Source organism: Durio zibethinus, chromosome 8 (assembly GCF_047325235.1).
Source record: "Durio zibethinus cultivar Kanyao isolate XHJ-2024 chromosome 8, ASM4732523v1, whole genome shotgun sequence".
NCBI classification, from domain to species: Eukaryota; Viridiplantae; Streptophyta; class Magnoliopsida; order Malvales; family Malvaceae; genus Durio; species Durio zibethinus.
The window spans coordinates 3,345,671-3,364,480 of record NC_143169.1 but is presented as its reverse complement, the minus strand read 5'-3'; the positions used below and the strand labels follow the sequence as shown (position 1 = coordinate 3,364,480).

The 18,810-nt window shown below is 32.0% G+C and overlaps 1 protein-coding gene across 1 annotated transcript; it reads right to left on the bottom strand.

The window, feature by feature from the left end:
* Positions 1 to 340: 340 nt before the first annotated feature.
* Positions 341 to 18,696, bottom strand: LOC111278807 (protein REDUCED CHLOROPLAST COVERAGE 3-like). The gene is made up of 23 exons (XM_089764587.1): positions 18,224 to 18,696; positions 17,976 to 18,037; positions 17,760 to 17,852; positions 17,524 to 17,596; positions 12,754 to 13,065; positions 11,929 to 11,993; positions 11,390 to 11,521; positions 9,926 to 9,967; positions 9,283 to 9,816; positions 8,388 to 8,542; positions 7,236 to 7,746; positions 6,949 to 7,011; positions 6,755 to 6,856; positions 6,252 to 6,569; positions 6,085 to 6,177; positions 5,868 to 5,969; positions 4,696 to 4,800; positions 4,165 to 4,298; positions 3,732 to 3,915; positions 3,496 to 3,627; positions 3,203 to 3,315; positions 3,035 to 3,116; positions 341 to 2,273 (listed from the first exon to the last, which is right to left on the bottom strand). Exons 1-23 carry the CDS (start codon positions 18,291 to 18,293, stop codon positions 630 to 632), a joined length of 5,121 nt encoding a protein of 1,706 aa, XP_089620713.1. The 5' UTR covers positions 18,294 to 18,696; the 3' UTR covers positions 341 to 629.
* Positions 18,697 to 18,810: the final 114 nt, after the last annotated feature.

Here is an 18,810-nt window from a genome sequence, read left to right as displayed (position 1 = left end):
AAAAGCCCCTATAAAATAATGACAAAAACAACAAAGCATATTTGGACATTGAAATGATACTCACATTTTTTTTCATAGCCCTAATTTCAAGACATGGTGGTTTCCCTACAATATTTGAAGTTATGTCCATAAGATTTGGAGATGGAAAAAGCATATATATACATTAAATATAAAATATATTTTTAGCTTTTGCGTTAAATATAAAATATATTTTTAATTTTTATCAAATTCATATATTATTTTTATTAAAATTTTAAATTGTATTATTTTTTTTTCTTATGTTATTGTTTAATATTTTAAAATTGTCACGTCAAACAAGTACTTATAAGAAAAAGGAAACTATATGGAAATTGCCAATTAGCTTTTTACATTTTTTATTTGATCAAACAAAATTTCTAAGTAAGAAAACCAGTTTACAGACATTATTAAGCACAACCCCAAGCGGATCTCAAAAGTACATAGGAACTAAGACCAGCTTGACCAAATCTGAAGTTTGTCTCTAAATTGCTTTTCCATCCATTTCTACCTTGTTAATACGGACTCCAGGAGGTAAGAAAAAAAAATGGAAAGGGTTAAACAGGCTGACACTCATCTTGTTATTTTCCACCTTTTGCTCTCAAGCTATCTCTTCACCTAACAGAAGCACAGACTGATTGTTGATTGTATAACCCAGTTACTCCATTTGTCAACTGCTGCCTGTTTCTTCTCCGTTTCCTTACTACTATAAATCCTTCGCCATCCCCGGTTTTCTTTTTATTTACATCTAATGTTTTTGGTTCTTCACCGCTACTGGATTGAGAATCCAAATCCTTGCCTTCATTCCCGTAAAGAATTTTTATAATTGCACTGTCATTTGTAACTGCATCTGAAGAATTTTCCGAATGGCTCAGCCTTTTGTCACTGACTGCAGGCTCATTTTTAGGATTCATGTTCTGCTTGACTGACCTGACGATGAAGCTAAGCAAAATCTGCCTCGCTAGCTCCGATTTCTCCTCAGAGCTGCTCTTTTGCAAATTAGAATCTTTAACTTCCCTAGTGGATTTCTTATCACCTTCCTTCACTTCTGTGTTCATAACTTCACCCAAAGAGTTCAACTCATCTGAGACACTTGAATCAGCAGGTCCAGGCGTTGTTTGCCAAACTTTGCTGGGTACAAACTCAGGTGCATGAGGATTCATAACTATCGGAGGTCCAAATCCACTTTGTTCCAAAATTGGAGTTTGGTATCTCAGAAAGCCATGTTTCATGCTGTAAGAATGACTGTTTCCGTAATATAATTGTGACCAGGACCCACAAGGAACTCGAACAGCCACTGGAGGTTCAACAGGCTCTGCAAACGGGCCTTGACAAGCTGTTACATCATAAACACTTGTAACAGCAACTGAATTTATTTGGTGATTCATGTGGAGTGCTCCAGGATTGAATGGTTCAGCTAACGCCGATAGCTTACTTGCCTTTGTTACAGGCTTTTCCTGATTACAAGAGGAAACCTTATCAAATTCAGGAGCAGTTTCTTCTGATTGATTTTCACTATCATGGGTTCCTTCAGTTTCATCATCATCATCGACTACATCATCAATAACAGGGATATTGTTTCCACCCTCCAGGTTTGCCGTCTCAGCTGGTATGGTGCACATCTGCTGTCCAGTTTTTCCCTCATTTTGTTCTTCTATCTTCTCCTGTAATGGCTTTAGAACTGTACCTGGAGGTGCTACAGCTACTTCTTTGTAAGAAAGAGATTTTGAAGCAATGGCACTGAGATTTGCTAATGCGAAGAAACCGTTTGAAACAGAAGCTTGTAATCTAACCGAATTCCCCCTAGGTCTTGAGCTACGGGGCTTTGATTGCTTCAGTGGCAGCACCTCCTTTACAATGTTCTTGGAGGCAATTTTTCTCGCTGGTGAAATAATTTCTTGCCTTGACCCACTTTCTCTAACATTTGAATATTCGGAATTGTTCACCTTTAGCTTTGCAAGAACTGGTCTGTTCCTACCAGACCTCCTTCCAGCAGCATTTCCTGAACGCCCTTTCGAATTGGCTTCTTGCCACCCTTCATCTGAATTTGTCTCTTCAACAACTTCGTTAGTGACTGTTGGCTCAATTCTAGTATTATAATCAGTTTCTTCTGGTTCTTCAAGATGAATAGAAGCCACCATTTCTATTTCATTACTATCTGTGGTACCCATAGGCTTCTCTGAGACATCAAGGAACATAGAACTATCTGTTACCAACTTCTCATGTGTATCATGGGTTATATCACTAATCTGTAACACCTGTGAGTTTTTTTAAAAAAAATGCTAATGTTAAAAGTTGAGTGAGGTAAAGTATGAGATACAAAAATTCTGATCTACAGAAGTAGTGACGTGTCAAAATGGAATCTGACAATGAGCAAGTAAACAATAAGAAGGATACAATAAGAGGAGATTGGAAAAAGAAAATTCTTGAAAACTTCAAAGGCAACCTCATATTCACAAAAAAGAAGTGTTCTAAGCTCTTAGTTAAATGTCAGTCAACAAAATTTTGATGGCCAATAACAAATTGTAAAGCTAATCAGTTTAATGTTGGTTCTTGGTGTTTTTTAAAAATGATCTTACTGAATTCGTGACAGTGGTACATTTTGAGTTAGCAGCTCAAAATTATAGTATCTAATTTGGTGTTAGAATTGAGGCTTTGTTTTGTTAAGGCCTTAAATCAATATAAGCACCAAAAAAATGTCTGCTGCACTCCTCCTAGAGGATAGTTTGAGAGATAAAAATGCTTTGGCTATTTAACTTGAGTTTACTGAAGCTACATGATCTAGTTGCCATAGTGAGAAATGCTCCACTCATTTCAATTAGCTGGCCTAATCTTTGCTATCCAAAGTGGCCATAGCAATTAGATTAAATCCTTGGATATATTTAGTTCATTATTAAATCAAACATTGGTTTCAACTTATAAGTGGAGGATCAGATAATCTGAAACAAAATCATTTTGCCTTGATATATCACGATTGTTTTATAAGAGTTATGACAACACGGCCAGAAACATATAATACCTTGGCACGCCGCTGTTTCCTCTGCACATCACTTCCTTTAGAATCTTGATCAGGACTAATGTAATCGAGGAGATCTGATACACTGCAAGAAATGGTCACAGGTTTTGGTGCTGCAAGAAATAATGATATAATTGAATAACTAGTAATTTGGGAATACCATATTAATACCTAAGATGACCTTTGCTAGCAATGGATGCATCAGGCTTGGGAGTTCCATTTCGTGCTGCTTCTTGCTGCTCTAAAGCTTTTGATTCAAAATATTCAAGCCAAGCAGCAGCATCCTGCAAAGGAAATGCAGTTCATAAAGAGTTTAACAATGTTACTCAGCAGGAATAATGCTTCACTTCAAATTTCAATCTTTTGATTGGTGATCTCAATATACCTCCTATCTAACAGAGTGGACACAGGTGCGCAAAATTGCCTAGCTAATTGGTATAGACAGTCATAACTGAGGTATTTACCTGTGTACGGAGGTCATCTGGTCCGAGTTTTGCTTTAAGTATCTTGAGTGTAGTTTGCTCATGTTGCACACTTAAAGAATATGCTTCCATCAATGAAAGAGCAATGGCAATGGCATGATAGCTTGCAGCCGTCTGTCATGAGGAAATCACATAAAATGGTCAGGCTATGAAATTACATGTGTATGATGAACATATGCATACAGCTAAAGAGACACACAGAGACCAGAGAGAGAGACCTGTATGTGATCTGCGCCTAATAGTCTCCGGTTGCACTTTAGAGCTTCATGTAGATATCTGAGAGCAACATGAACATTTCCCATGCCTTCTTCCATCATAGCCACATTTATATAGGTTGCAGCAGTGTTTGGGTGAGACAATCCACAAGTAAAATGAAGAAGGAATAAAGCACGGTTTACATATCTGCCAAAAATGCATTAAGTTTGTCACGAGTGCAAATAGAAAGCAAAGAAAGAACACAAGCTCCTTATGTTTACAGTATTAGAGTATATAGTGAACCATTATCAAGCAAGAAAAGGGACTCGAGGAAAATCACAAGAATTATCACTCTTAGCAGCGCAAGATTGCAGCTAAGATCTATAGAATGAAAGCACAAATATAAACATGTTGGCAAATTAAATGCAAGATAAACCACAATAATCCTTGACTCACTTCAAAGCCATTTCCATGTGTTGGAGCCGATAATAAAATACAGAAAGATCCCCATAGCTTTTCACTGTGTCCGGATGGTCAAGACCAAGCTCCCTCTCATTAATATCCAAAGCTTTCTGTTGATATATAGTTGCCTAAATAAGAAGAAGAAATAATTTAGATAATAAATATTCTCAGTTATACCCAGTTTAGTTAAATTTGATAGACAAATTAGACTGAATGGTATGGATGAAAATTGAAAACAATTATATTTTCATTCAAAATGATTAAAAGATATAGTTTCTCAAGTGAGCAGTCTTGTAAGGCAATTTTAGATTTGACATTAACAAAAGACCTAGCAATAATTATGAAGCCGAGTTAAAAAAATTCCCACTCTCTAATTTACTTTTCTATGGTACAAGCAGAGGAACATATGAATGATATTCAGAGAACCTCACACCTTCTCATTTTCTTTCATCTCTCTCTAAGAGGAGAATGAGAAAATTCATTTTCCTATATCTTAACCTGAAATATAGCAGAAGGTTTTGATACCTGATTGAAATCTCCAGTATGGTAGAGAACCACAGCAAGAAGACTGTAAGCACTTGCAGTAGTTCGATGGTAGGGACCACATACAGCCATCATCATTGCCAATGCCTTCAAAAGCAAGTAACAGATAATATCAGAAGAATGGAAGTCCTCTTTATTAAAGCTGAATCCCTAGCCTTCACTATGTAGGAGAAAGGAGGAGAAAACAAAGGGAGGAATGAGAGGAAAAAAGGAACATTTTTGTTATTCCCTTTGTTGCTTAAAGTCAATATAGTTAAAATCCACGCTCACATATACATACCAAGAATTTAGGATACATGATATGTATGTAATTAAATAATTGAAAAAAAAAATTGAAAAGGTTATTTTATCTATTAAACATTAGTTGTAAGATTAACCTATTATATATAGGATAAAAAGTAGGATGTAACAATCCTTTCAATAAAAGAAGAGAAAATAGCAAGAGTGAGGGGATCAGTTATCGAGTTAGATATGACACCAACTCAATTGAAGCATTTAAAGAAAATACTGAATTGACATGACACCAACTCAAGCAATGACTTTTATATATTATATATACCAGAAAGATTACATGAAATGGTTACTCCACCTTTGGCACATATTCTTATTTTTAACAATTCAATTAATATTTAATTAGAAATCACCTACAAAGCCATTAAATGGTGAACTATTCATTATTCAGGGTTTCATTAGCGTAGTGTAAAAAATAATCTGGCCTCAAAAGTTCCGTGCAAAATATAATTGACTTGTTAAAAGACAAGATTATATGTTAAGAGTTTAAATGGAAGTGATGTTTGACATGAAGCAACCATTTCAAACAATCCTTTCTCTCAGTATAGATGCATTGAGAGAAATACTTGATTGATTACTGCTCTACTTTTAAATGTTTTATGCTTTTATTTTTTTTAGTTTTGAGAGAGAAAAGAGATGGTTCCTTCAAACTCTCCACTACTCTAAGAAAACTTTTGGCAAGTCCAAGGGAGAAAAGAGATTTTCCTTTCTGCTTCTCTTCTTGCTTTCCTCAAATTTTAAGCAAACAAGAGAAAATATAAAAGAAAACAAGATAAAATTTATATCACTTTCTCTTCCCTCATTCACCAAACATAGGACATAAATAAATGTGAATTCTAACTATAAATTGAATGGGAAAATACCTTTGTCCCGTAATTAACCGCATCCTCTAGTTTTCCTTTATCAAGAGCAATCTTGGATGATTCTAACAATGTTCGGCCATCAGCAGAAGAGCATCCTACATGCTGTAGATCATTAAAGGTAGAGTGTGGTTATGCGAATCCATAACAAGCTGGCTCATTGAGATAATAACAATTTTGAAACTACAAAAAAATGGAAGAGAGAGAAAGAGAGATCCACCTTACAGACAGGATACAAGCTAATAATATCACAACTTCTGAAGGGTTTTGGGCATTCCATATCATAATCTCTAGGAACCAACTCAAGCCCAACCTGGGGAAAAAAAATCAGTAAAACTCAGTCACTGAAGCACTCAGCAGCCGAAAGCAGTCAACAACAAATAGTACCTTACGGCCAAGACCACAAAGAATGGATAGTTTTCTTAAATGCTGGAATTCATCTCTCAGTTTCCAACCAAATTTTGCAGCAAGAAACTTTCTTAACCACCTCACTTTTAGAAAATAGTCATCATTCGCATTTTGATCATTATCTTCCACTCCACTATTTCCAAGTAAGAAATTAAGGGATGAAGCTATAGCTGCAGGTAAGTCCTCAAATTTGTCAACAGATGCAAAAACTGCTTTTAATATATGCTTGAAAGCTCGAGTAACCATCTCATGGATGCAAAGTGATTGTATGTGAGGTAGCTTCTCAGCCAGTTCAACCTGACATGTACAATGACATCAGAGTCAACAAAAACAGGAAATTGCACTTTTAAGTGTGTATTTTTCATAACTTTTCCAGGATAAAACTGTATTTCTTAGGAAATCAAACTATTACTCGAAGAATATGCCAATAAGTTGCACAAAAGGATCCAAGAGAACAAGTTTTATAGAAAGAGTTTCCTCACCACACGACCCAAAGAGCGCATCTGTAGTCCCCTTAAATGCATAAAGTCAGTTAGTGTAAGGCCATCAACAGGAGAAAGTTCAAGTGATCCAAAGTCCATTACCTAATAAAGTATGAGAGTGGGTTCATAAACTGCACATAAAACCCAAAAAAAGTGTTTGAAAGATAATAGCTAAGGAGGCTATTGAATGGTACCAGCTTTGGTAAAGCAATGTCATCATAATACTTGTATGCCATCTTAATAAGCTCATCCACTGACTGTAGCACAAAGTGAACTCAAAAGAGTGAGTTCAAAATATAATAAGAGAGAACTTTAATACCACAACAAGAATAGTAATTACAAAGAAAATAAAAAATGCAGGGATAGCTTGAAGCATAACCATGTAAAACCACACAAATTATAGCACAGTAAATCAATGCCCAACGTCAAGTAAAAACTAACAAGTAAATGTAAGAAAAATTTAAGCATTTGACCCAGAAACCTTTAAGTGAAGACCAGTTCCACTTTCTTCAAGACGCAAGAAGGCTTCTTCAGAAATCATGTTCTTCAATTCCATCTCACTGCTGGAGTCACCATTGCTTTGCTGTCCTAGATTAGACTTCACATCCATACTGCATGACTTAGAATCATTTTCTTCCTTGTCAATTGTGCTACTGACATTGCTTAGTTTTTTATCTCTTTTCTTTAAAAATTTAAATTGCTGCCCAAGACCTTTGACAGCAGGTTCAGCCTCATGATCATTAGCAAGTCCACTTGAAGTAGGATCTGTTGAAGTTTCCTGCTTTTGTAGATGTTGCAACCAACAAGAACCTAGTTCCCATCTGATAGACCTTTCACTAGCAACCAACTTCTCCTCTAATTTGGTCAAGCTTTCTTTAATCACTTGCTGAACAAGAGATCTAGAAGCTTCAGAATCATTCAGGTTGGATTGATGTGATTGGCCTCCTCCAGTTAATTCTGCAGGGCAGGACTTGTGAAGTAAAACCCTTAGACTGCAATAAATTCAATGCCTCATCATTACGTGGTGGATGATATATTGTTTTCAGGTCATAGTAAGTCATTGAAGATTAGCAAAATGCATGCAACAATTCTAACAAATTGAACACAGATACAAAAAAATGTAGGGCAATAAACAATGAATGACAAATGACAAATGGGGAACAAATAACCTACACTCCTTATACCATATCAAGCATCCATCCCAAAACCAATTGGCAGTTGACGAAAGGCTCAAAATAGAAATCCCCAAAACCTAATTGACGTGTGATAACACCACGCAACACATGAAACATCTCCAAAAGGCAGTCAATTTTGTATAGTTTGGTCCATTCATCAAATTCTTGATTTCACATATAAAACTTCCCTAACTTCAGAAGATCAATTCATATCCTGTTTTATTATCTTTTCATGGCAGACAAGTAGTGCTGTCCCTTTCAATTAGAAACCCAGAAGACAGCAAGCAACTAAAAAGCTTGGTTAAACAGAATGGATACCAACAATGCTATATGGTAGATCATGATTGATATAATGCAGTCAACTTTATGACTGATAGGTAATGAGAATTCATTTATCATGCCACTGTGTTTGCTATATGCATGAAATATAAATGAGAGCATCAGCTCATAATCCAGACCTGTTAATATTAAGAGCATTAGCTCCTCCATCTAATTGATCATCAATTTCAATATCCTGAGCACCAGACTTCTCCTTCTTCACGTCACCAACAACTTTTACAACTGCAGTGTACCCACAATGTCTAACAATGACAGTGCCCAATGACGAAGTATCCTGTGAGATGGTAACTATGTTGATTAGTGAAAACAACGAATTTAAATTTGAAAAGGGTTTTTGGGTGAAACTTCTACCATCATGCATAATCTTGAAATTTCATCCATTTAGCAAGGTTTGGGCATTGTGATAAAGATCAGAAAACTACACGAAAGACGGTTGACGAGATTTAGTTTTAAGGCACTGGAAAGGAAAACCTACAAGGATACACGAGGATACATGTTAAGCTAGTAAAAACTACATGCTGTCATCTGGCAGTGTGAAATAAGGTTTTAAATGGTTCTGCCTTGGAAAACAGGACTGATGAAGGTATCGAGTTCAGATTTTACTAGAACACGATAGGGAAATTTGTTTTTGGAAAAGCTGTGTATGAGTACACGGGCTGACATGCATAGACACACACATAACAGAGGAAGAAAGGATTGAGAGGGAAATAAAAGTGACCCATGTCAATCTCAGGTGACAAATCAGATTATTGTTAGAAGTTTTTTCCAAGATACAGAGGAAGAAAGGAAAAAAATGATAATGATGACAAAGAAGCAGAGGATAAATCAGACACATCATATACACAGAAAGATAAGGGAGGAGGGGGAAGGCGGGAGGAAAGCAGGGAAAGATTATAAGCCAACACCTCAGCTCATTCTTAGGAAACAAATAAAAAATTCATTAGAAGAAGAGGGTAAAATAAGTTGATGTAGATGCCTAAGTAGAGTAGAGTAGAAAAGAAGATGTGGACTTACATGAATAACCACACTCTCATCTGCAGTTATCCCCTTAAGTAAATTCCTTTGAGCAGTTTCATTAGCAGTCATGCCAGTTGATTGATGACCATCAGCCTTTACCTCAGACTTGAGATTCACATCTGCCAAATCATGTTTTACTATAATTGACAAGTCACCTATGCGATCCTCATGAAGGACTGAATCCGGATGGCAATTTACAGTGCCCTTGGCATTTAACCTGGAATTGATAACATGCTGTATTGCTGCAACAGCTTTAAAGATTGAGACATCAATAAATTGGCTATGGAGCAAAAAGGCCTTGCGATCTCGGACAATCCTGTCCTCCTCGGTTTTGCAAGGAAGGCTAGCCAATATTGAAAAATCTGTAGCCCATGGCCGAAGATCATATTCACCATTTCTTCCCTGGCCCCCACCATTACCACCCCATTGTTCATCTTCTAATGGGAAAGAGGGAAAGTTTGATGGAGACTCAGCAACAGAGGGAGGGACAAGCCATGTATTTGCACGAAATCCATAGGGAAGATTACCAAACTGGAGGCAAAAAATGCAATAAAAGAACATAAGAGCTTCCAAATTTGCTTTTAGAGATGCCATGGTTTGCAAGGTAAAAAACCTATCATGCAAATAAAGAAAAGGTCACCTTATTGTGTTCTACAAAAGCCTTCATAAGGGATTCATATGCCTGCATCAAGCACAAGAGCGAATCAATCACAAACTGACCCGTTAAACTAATTAACATAGCAAATAAGTGAGAATGAAGCTAAAATAAAAGTCATGTCATGTGACAACAAACTTTAGACTGGTCAGGTTTCAGATTTGTTACGTTGCTTGAAAAAGGTTGATCCAAATTTTACAGAGCAAGAAAAGCTAAGCTCAACATGGTGAACACTCCTCTTTGTATTTTGACATTTTTCTAAAGATCAAAATCGTGCGGGTATTCATCTATGGTAACAAACAAACAGACACAACCTGGAAGCTAGGCACAATGTATTGGCATGAACAGCCGAAAAAACACACTGGTCAATGCTGGACAATTACAGATGCCAATGGGTCAGGTTGGATCAGATTCTGTCCACCAGAATCCTACCTGAAAATTACAAATCACTCTCCCAAACTGAACCCGATACAAATAGAGTTGTTAAATTTTAGCACCAAACAAACCTGCCTACAAAATGATAGACCTCAATCTCACCCCAACCAATCTACATGCAAAGGCAACCTTTAAAATGTTACTGTGATATATTAATATTATAAATTAATGATAACTTATAGAATTAGATATACAAGTAATATGAAAGGTTGTCAGAGGTAAAAAAAAAAAAAAAAAAACTGTAGCAAAGATGTTTGGCATATTTTTGTAATATATCTTGCTTGGATTTTCACAGGGAAAGGCGTCCATCAGACCCAACCTGGTGCTTTTCAAAATAAAAAGCAGCAATTATAAACAAATAGATAAATAAGCACAACCTAAAGTGAGCCAAACTGATTTTCTAACAAGAAAATCTGCTCCAGTTGGATTGCAACGTGTCAGAAGTCGTTGGATTTAAATTACTTTGCTATCTCTAGACAATTACCTACAAGTCATTACTAACCATTATGAGTGGCAAAGGAACAAAAGGTAGTGTAGGGGGTTGTCATTAAGTCAGTAGGAGAACTAGTCATTGTTATAGCATATAACAACTTGATGTTATTGTTGGTTCACTCTATAGCAGCTTAAGCTTTTCTAGTTGAGAATGCAAAGTGAAATACCAGACAGCAGCAGTGTATTGATGACAATGATCCTTGTGGCCAATGGATAAAGAAGAAATTTTGTTTTTCCTTCCTCAGTGTCTTTCATTTCCATTTACAGTTCTAAAGTATTTTCTAACTGTGCAGCACAAACTACCAACCTTTTTTTCTTCCCTCTAGAAAGTGGGGTACTAGAATTTCAGAACATCTTAGACAAAATAAAGTAAAAAAGCTGCTTATCAAAATTAGACTAAAATGTTGCAATCAGTATAAAGCAGGCAGATTTCTTGAGCCTTGTCTAATCTGGCAATTGGTTCAAATCAACATATGAGCAATGTTCATGAAAGCCTAGAAATTAAAGATAAGCAGTACCCACATTGGCAAAGGCTTGGCTGAGATTTTGCAAAAGATCTAACAAAGAGTGGCTCTGGAGGAAGTGCTTTCCCACGGTATAAAAACCTTTTACCGAAGCAACCACCTGTATTAACTTCCCATTGCAGATCTTTATCTGCACAAACATTTTGCATATTCCATATCAGTAAAAGCGGTAGCAGGAAAAATATGAAATCAACAGCATATGGAAACAGAAAGGTGGTTAAAATATAACAAGAACAAAAATATTAAAGTATCATCATTCAACTGTCTAGAGTAACTATCATTCTATCATTGATTTAAGATGTAAAAATAACAATGAATTTGTGTTAACAAAAGAGAAAGAAGAAATAACATTTTCACCACTAGAGTGTGATGCCTCAAACACAATGATCACGATGACATGAAGTAAAGCCTCAAACAACATTTAGGAGATAATTGCATCAACAATTTACGCTCTATATCAAGGCATAATATTAGGAAGCAATAGTCGATGCAAATAACCAATAAGAAGATTTATTAACATGAAGAGTGAAATTATACCTGCATTACAAAATAGTCACCATCAAGCCGCTCTTCTACATCCTTGGGGTCACATCTCCTCAAATCTGCAAAAGCCAAAATTAGTAAATAACAATCTAACAGAAAAGAATTTAATTAAAAAAAAAAAAGGAAAAGAGGCCATTAAAAGAAAATTTTCATCTTTTCAGTTGCTTACAAAATAAAGATTCAAAAATTCAACTCAATTAAGTCTAACAAATAACAATGGCAATGCACCGAAGTTCTTTCTTTATTTAAAGAATTAAACTTATTTTTCATCTCCAAATGAAAAATTTTGGATGTCTTTAGTTTTCATTAATTAATTTTTGAGGCAGCTTAGTGAAACCAACTGTTAACTAGAAATCCAAATAAAACAAAGAAAAAGAATTCCAGTTTCTTTCCTTTAAATTAACTATGTTTGGAATGAATATTTCTATAATAGAATTCATTTCATTTTGCAAATGAATCCTCATGTTATGAAATAATTTATTCGAAATCAATGTTTATCAAGCTTAGATATGGAATTAATTCATTTTTCAGGTTTTAATCATAGTAAACCATGAAATTTAAATGAAATCCATACATGTTGCGGATTTTATTTTATTCCAAGTAGATGATTCTTCGAAAAGTGTGTTCATAACTGTTTCTAAAATAAACTTTTCATGATTTCACCAACTTATTAGTATTTTTTTCATTTGAAAACAATCACGGAAAACTAAATGTAAATACGTCCATTTTTCCATCTCGTTCACCTCGTTTTGTCGGACAAGAAAACAGCAAAATAATATATATATATATATATATATATATTTAAAAAATGGCACTTACTGAGAATGGGAGGAGTGAGGTGAGAGAATGAAAAGAAATCATAGAACTCCGATAATTTCGGGGTAGGATGAATGACAGCCATGTCCATGCTCTCCGAAATCGCCGCCGAAATCGACGTCTTTTCCGGTGTTGATCCTTCTCCTCCATCGGACGCCTGGTGGGGCCTACTATTGACCTTTTTGGGTTTTGAATCAGACGGCCCCGATGATGATTGTGATCGGAGTCGTTTGGGCTTCGAGAACCTGGTGGTGCACGCTACGATGTCTAGGAGTCTCCGCACGTGAGCCACTGCCTGAGCTTCCGTGTAGTCCTCTGAGTCAAAGGGCCAGTAATGTAATTAGACAACAGTTAATAATAATACTAAAATACAAATATAAAATAATTATATTTATTTTTCATAAAATATAAAATAATTATACTAAAATAAGAAAATTAATTATTTTTATAGACAACTTTGGCTCAAGGCTGTTTTTAAGTTTTTACCAAGTTTGTTTAGCACCCAATAAAATGATAATTACATTTTTAAACAATGATATAATAAATTCAAGTTCAAGTTATTTCATTTTTAAAAAATAAATTAATTAAGCAATGATATAAGAAATTAATTTAAATCTTATAGTAGGATTCACGATTTAATCAAATAGATTTATAGATGGATAAAAGAATAAGAATTGCATAGAATCAAGAAAAAAAAATAAAATTAGATGACTCAATGGTTAAAACCAACTTTTCCAACAAGGCTAAATTATGAAAAAAATTTCATCAATTATTTAAAAGAATTAAATAAGTCTTTAAACTAATATTCATAATAAGCCTCTCACATCTTATTTTTATTAATTAAATCCCTTAATATTTATTTTATAATATTTAAAAATTTAAGACATGTGAATACAATGATGGGTTAATTTCATAAATATATTAATGATTAAAGTCGAAATGAAAATACTCTTAAAATTTAAAATATGACATTTAATTATCTTATGATTTATTTTTTTATCCAAAATAGTCACTTTCTCTTGTTTTTTTATTTTTTCTTTTTTCATCTAAATTCATACTCTCTTTCTCTCTCTAAAAATTCATACTTTTATTTTTAAAATTTTATTCTCTCTCTAATACCAAATAATTTTTTTCTTTAAACTCATATCAATCTACAAACAACAGCTTTTAAATTACCAAAATCTTCACAATACCATCACTATTACAAATTCATATCACCACCAAACTAAATGGTTACCACTAAATCCAACAATAACTTATTAGCCTCGCCATTACTCTCACCATTATCAGACAATTAATCCTACCATTAAAACCAATAATCCACCCAAAGAATAAAACAAAGTCATCCGCAATAATCTACAAATAGGAAACCCAAAAAAAGCAACAAAATCAATAATATCTGATTTTCACAGGTATTGAAAAGAGTAGACAACAAAATAAAAAAAAAAGAACAACAAGTAAGCCAAAAAGGGTTTTTTACAGGTTTGTTGGTGTCAACTTAAGATGGTGAAGTAGTAACGATGGTAGGATTCATCAGATTCTGGATTTAAGCATTGGACGAATTTGATCTTGAAGAAGAATATTAAAAAAAAAAGAAAGTATGGTGGTTTTAGAGAAAAAGAATTAATTTGTAAAAAAGAGAGAATGAGTTAAAAATAAAGTTTAGTAATGATATGAATTTGTAACGGTGGTAGTGATGTGGAGGTTGGTGATTTGAAGGTTACTATTTATGGAATGATTTAAGTTTAAAAAGAGAATTGATTTGATTTTAAAGAGAGAATGAATTTTTAAAGAAAGTATAAATTCATATGAAAAAAAAAAAGCAAAAAAAAAAAAAAACAAGAAAAGTAACAGCTTTTGGTAAAAAAAAAAATTATAAGATAGTTTAGTATCATGTTTTATACCTTAGAGCATTTTTATTTTAATCTTAATCATATGGTATATTTCTAAAGTTTACCATAAATATAAATATGATAAAAATGTACACATGACAAGAAAAAATTATGTAGAAAATGACAAATTTCAAAAAAAGGTGATCTAATAAAAATTTTTATTGATTGATATATCACAAAAAATAATTATTAGAAATGAAATAACAATATATAAAATTAATAAAAAGGAAATGCCTATATTTATATGAAAAATTAATAAAAAAAATTAATTATTCGATATTATGATGGAAAACAATTAATTAAAAGATAATATCTATATGTAAAATTATTATTTATTAATAAAAAGAAAAAAATATATATGTAAAATTAATAAAAAAATCTATATTTATATTAAAATTAATAAAAAGGAATTAATTATTCAATATCATGATATAAAATAATTAGTGAAAAAAATGTCTTTATTTATACGGAAATTACAAAAGGTATTTTAATTTTCTTTTTATTAATATCCATATAAATATACACATTTTTTTTTATTAATTTTACATATAGACATTTATAATTATTTATTATATTTATTAGAAACATATATTCATAAAAAATATTTATTATTTGATACCATAGTCGAAAATAATTATAGAAAAAAAAACCTATATGTAAATTTTAAAAAATTAAAACTACTTTAATGTTCTTCAATATACATATGTTGTAACGTAATTATACGTATTGTTTGATTAAATGTACACATATTTTATTTATATGAATATATGATAATCACTTGTAATTTTGTGCTATCACTCATTAAATATTAAAGTCATAAAAATAATTTTTATTTGTATTAATTTTGTAATTATTATTTTTTCTAATATTTATTTATGAACATAGAAAAATATACATAAAATAATAAAAATATTAGAAATATAAAGTAATATAATAATTATCAATCTCAAAAATACTTTTTCACCGTAAAAGTATTTCTTCGATCACGTTTTGGTTTGGATTACATAACTATGTTTTCAAACTGAAAAGCCATTTTTTTTTTTCTTTTTTAGCATTGAAGTTAAACCAAAAGTAACTTTTGAACAAAAGCTTGTCAAAAAAAAAAAAAAAAATTACTATATCAAATAAGTGAAAATTTTGAGCTAACGGGTAAAAATGCCCTTGAATTATAATTTAATAATTATTTAAACCTTAAACATTTTTTTTGCAATCAATCAAATCCTTACTCTTTTATTTTGATTCAATCGAACTTTCAATTGGACAAATTCTAATTATGTAATAAAATTAAATCAATTGAACCTTTAAAGAGATTTTAAGAAAATAGAGACAAGAACAATAAAAAAATTATTTTATTTAATTTTCACATATATTAATTATATCATATGACAAATATTCATTTATCTTATTGATGTCATAAGAAATTTTAATTTTAATTGATAAAAAAATTAACAGTGTTAATTTTTTTATTCAAATAAAAATTTAATTGGATATAAATAAAAATTGAAAGAATTGATTGATTGCAATAATAATAAAAAAAAAAGATACTAAAAGGTTAAAAAAGCTCCTTAAGTATAATTAAAAAATAATCCAAGTCCTATTTTTTATTACAATCAATAGGTCTCTCTAACCTTTATTTGCACTTAATTAAATTTTTATTTGGATGAAAAAGTAAATATCATTAATTTTTTTGCTAATTAAAATAAAATTCTATGTAACATTAATAAAATAGATTAAAATTTACTAAGTGGTATAATTAATATATGTAAAATAAAATAAAATAAAATATTCTTTTTTTTCTTTATTTTCTCTCTCTTCTTTCTAAGATCCCTTTAAGGATTCAATTAATTATAGTTCAAGTGTTGATTGATTAAATTTTACTACATGATTAGATTCTATCCATTTAAATGTTCAATTGAATCAAAACAAAAAATTAAAGGTTTTATTGATTACAATAAAATATTACAAATTTAAATGATTATTAAATTTTCAAGGATAATTTAAACCCTTTAACCTAAAAAATAAGAGTTAAATAATTTTTTTAATTATAATTTAGGGACTTTTATACCTTTTAGCCAAAATTTTGAATCAATCATGTTAACTTTATTAGTCATGTTCTCATATTTAAGACGAAGGACACTAATTTCATAGTTCCAATTTTAATATTTAATTTTTTAAGCTGCAGCTTTCGATGTTAAAAATACTCAATAATAATATTAAATTTTGTTTAAAGAATTAAATTCAAATTTAAATAAAAAATATAATATTAATTATATTGAAATTTCAAAGAAAGGTAGGCTATAATTTAGAATAATGGGCCGAATCAATTCAATTGCCTCATCAATAAAATAGTAATGTACTACTAAGATGGATGCCTCTAGGGACCATCTCTAGCATCCAATATATGATATTATAGGCTAATTAACTTCTCAATTATGGTATTTGGCAGAACAACAAAAAAAAATTTCTAAATTATTTTATTGTCCTAACCGCCTCATTAAATGTTGTTTAGCCAACCCATTGGTCTTCATCTGCATTTGCTATTGCCCTTTTGCAATTTGCATGTCCTTGATTTCCTCCTTTTCATGTTTCACTTTGTACCCTTCAATCCCCACTCCCATAGTCCCATAATGGCAAAAAAAAAAAAACAAATATTTTTTTTGCCTTTTGTTTCTAATAATTAACTAAAAATATTTAACAAAAATTTTTTCTCTTTGGTTAATTTTGATTTATTTGAATTAAAAAAGAAAAAAAAAAAAAGCAACCCATTCTTCAGCGACCTTTCTTTTATATGATTGTAATGTGAGGTGAAATATTTATTAATTTGAGACAAAGAATAAAAGAAATAGAGAATTTTGTTTTTTTGGAAGGAGGATTAGCCTACCATCAACCATTTTGAGCAAACATGGTTTCAGAGTAACCACTTCTACTTTGTCATTCAATCTCTTCCCTTTGACCTAACCATAAAAAAAAAAAAAAAAAAAAAAAACAGATTTATATAAATAAATTATTGTAAAAACATATGGCAACTTTTATAATATATATATATATATATATATATATATATATATAAGAAAAATGGAGGAAAAATAAGGAAAAAAAATAAGGAAAAGTGCTGACCTCATGAGCTAAAGAATAACTTGTAAGGTGGCAAGTCTGCACATGAGAAGCCAACAGCCTTCTTACATCAAGTATCTTGTCAGTGGAGATACCCTTCAACAAAATTTCCATTTGGTAACGTTCATTCTTTCAATTAAATGCAAGCATTGGGTAGAAATAAACAGGAGAAAAAAAAAAAAAAACAGAAAGGAAACAGGAAACTGGAGAAGCAAATACCTTGAGCACAACTTGTGATTCATAGGGAGTAATGACAGTGATGTCAAGAACACTAGGAACAACTGGGAAAATAATAAAAAATAATCAAATTAAAAAGACAAAAAAAAGGGTATCACCCAGAATTCAGAAACATGAATGTTCTTAAAAAGTAGCTTACCTTTATAGTAAAAAATAATCAAATTAAAAAGACAAAAAAAAGGGTATCACCCAGAATTCAGGAACATGAATGTTCTTAAAAAGTAGCTTACCTTTTTCTTCTTTCTTCTTCTTCTCTGCTTTTGCCTTATTGGACTTGCCCCTGCTTGACCTTGGGGCCATTTTCTATAACCCCCTTTTTTTTTCTGTGAAAGAAACAGTTATATCCCTGAAATTGCAGCTGAAACTTGGATTAAACTTTAAAATTAGTCCAAAGCAATGTGCTTAATTGTTGATTAGTGGGAGAAGAATGGATGAAGACATGCAGAAAGAAGAGAAGAAACAAGTGAGGTAGGGTTGGTTTGAGAGACCTTTATCTGTTTTGTTTTCTTTGAAAAAAGGAGGGAGGAAATCCTGTGAAAAAGGTTAGGGAGATGATAAGATAAGGGTTTTTTTTTAGTAGTGTTATGGATTTGAGAGCAATCCTAGCCTCTCCTTGTTGCTAAAGCCCTGATTGCTATGCCCCTCTGATCTGACCCTCTCTCCCTCTCTTTCTTTCAATCTCTTTTTTCTTTCTAAATCAAGTGATTTTTGAGAAGTACCCTCATTCCTCCATTTTATTAATAAAAAAAAAACTAAAGATGATAATTTAAAATAAAAATTGTGTAACCATATAAAAATTATAATATATAATTTTTAT

Bases quoted from the DNA above. Each gene is read 5' to 3' on its own strand.
- LOC111278807 (XM_089764587.1), bottom strand. From the start codon at position 18,293: ATGGCCCCAAGGTCAAGCAGGGGCAAGTCCAATAAGGCAAAAGCAGAG. The intron at 6,178-6,251 runs GTACTATTTGTT...TTTTTTCCCCAG, and splicing joins TTTGTGGTCTTGGCCGTAAG to GTTGGGCTTGAGTTGGTTCC. The intron at 3,916-4,164 runs GTGAGTCAAGGA...CATTTTTGGCAG, and splicing joins CACATGGAAATGGCTTTGAA to ATATGTAAACCGTGCTTTAT.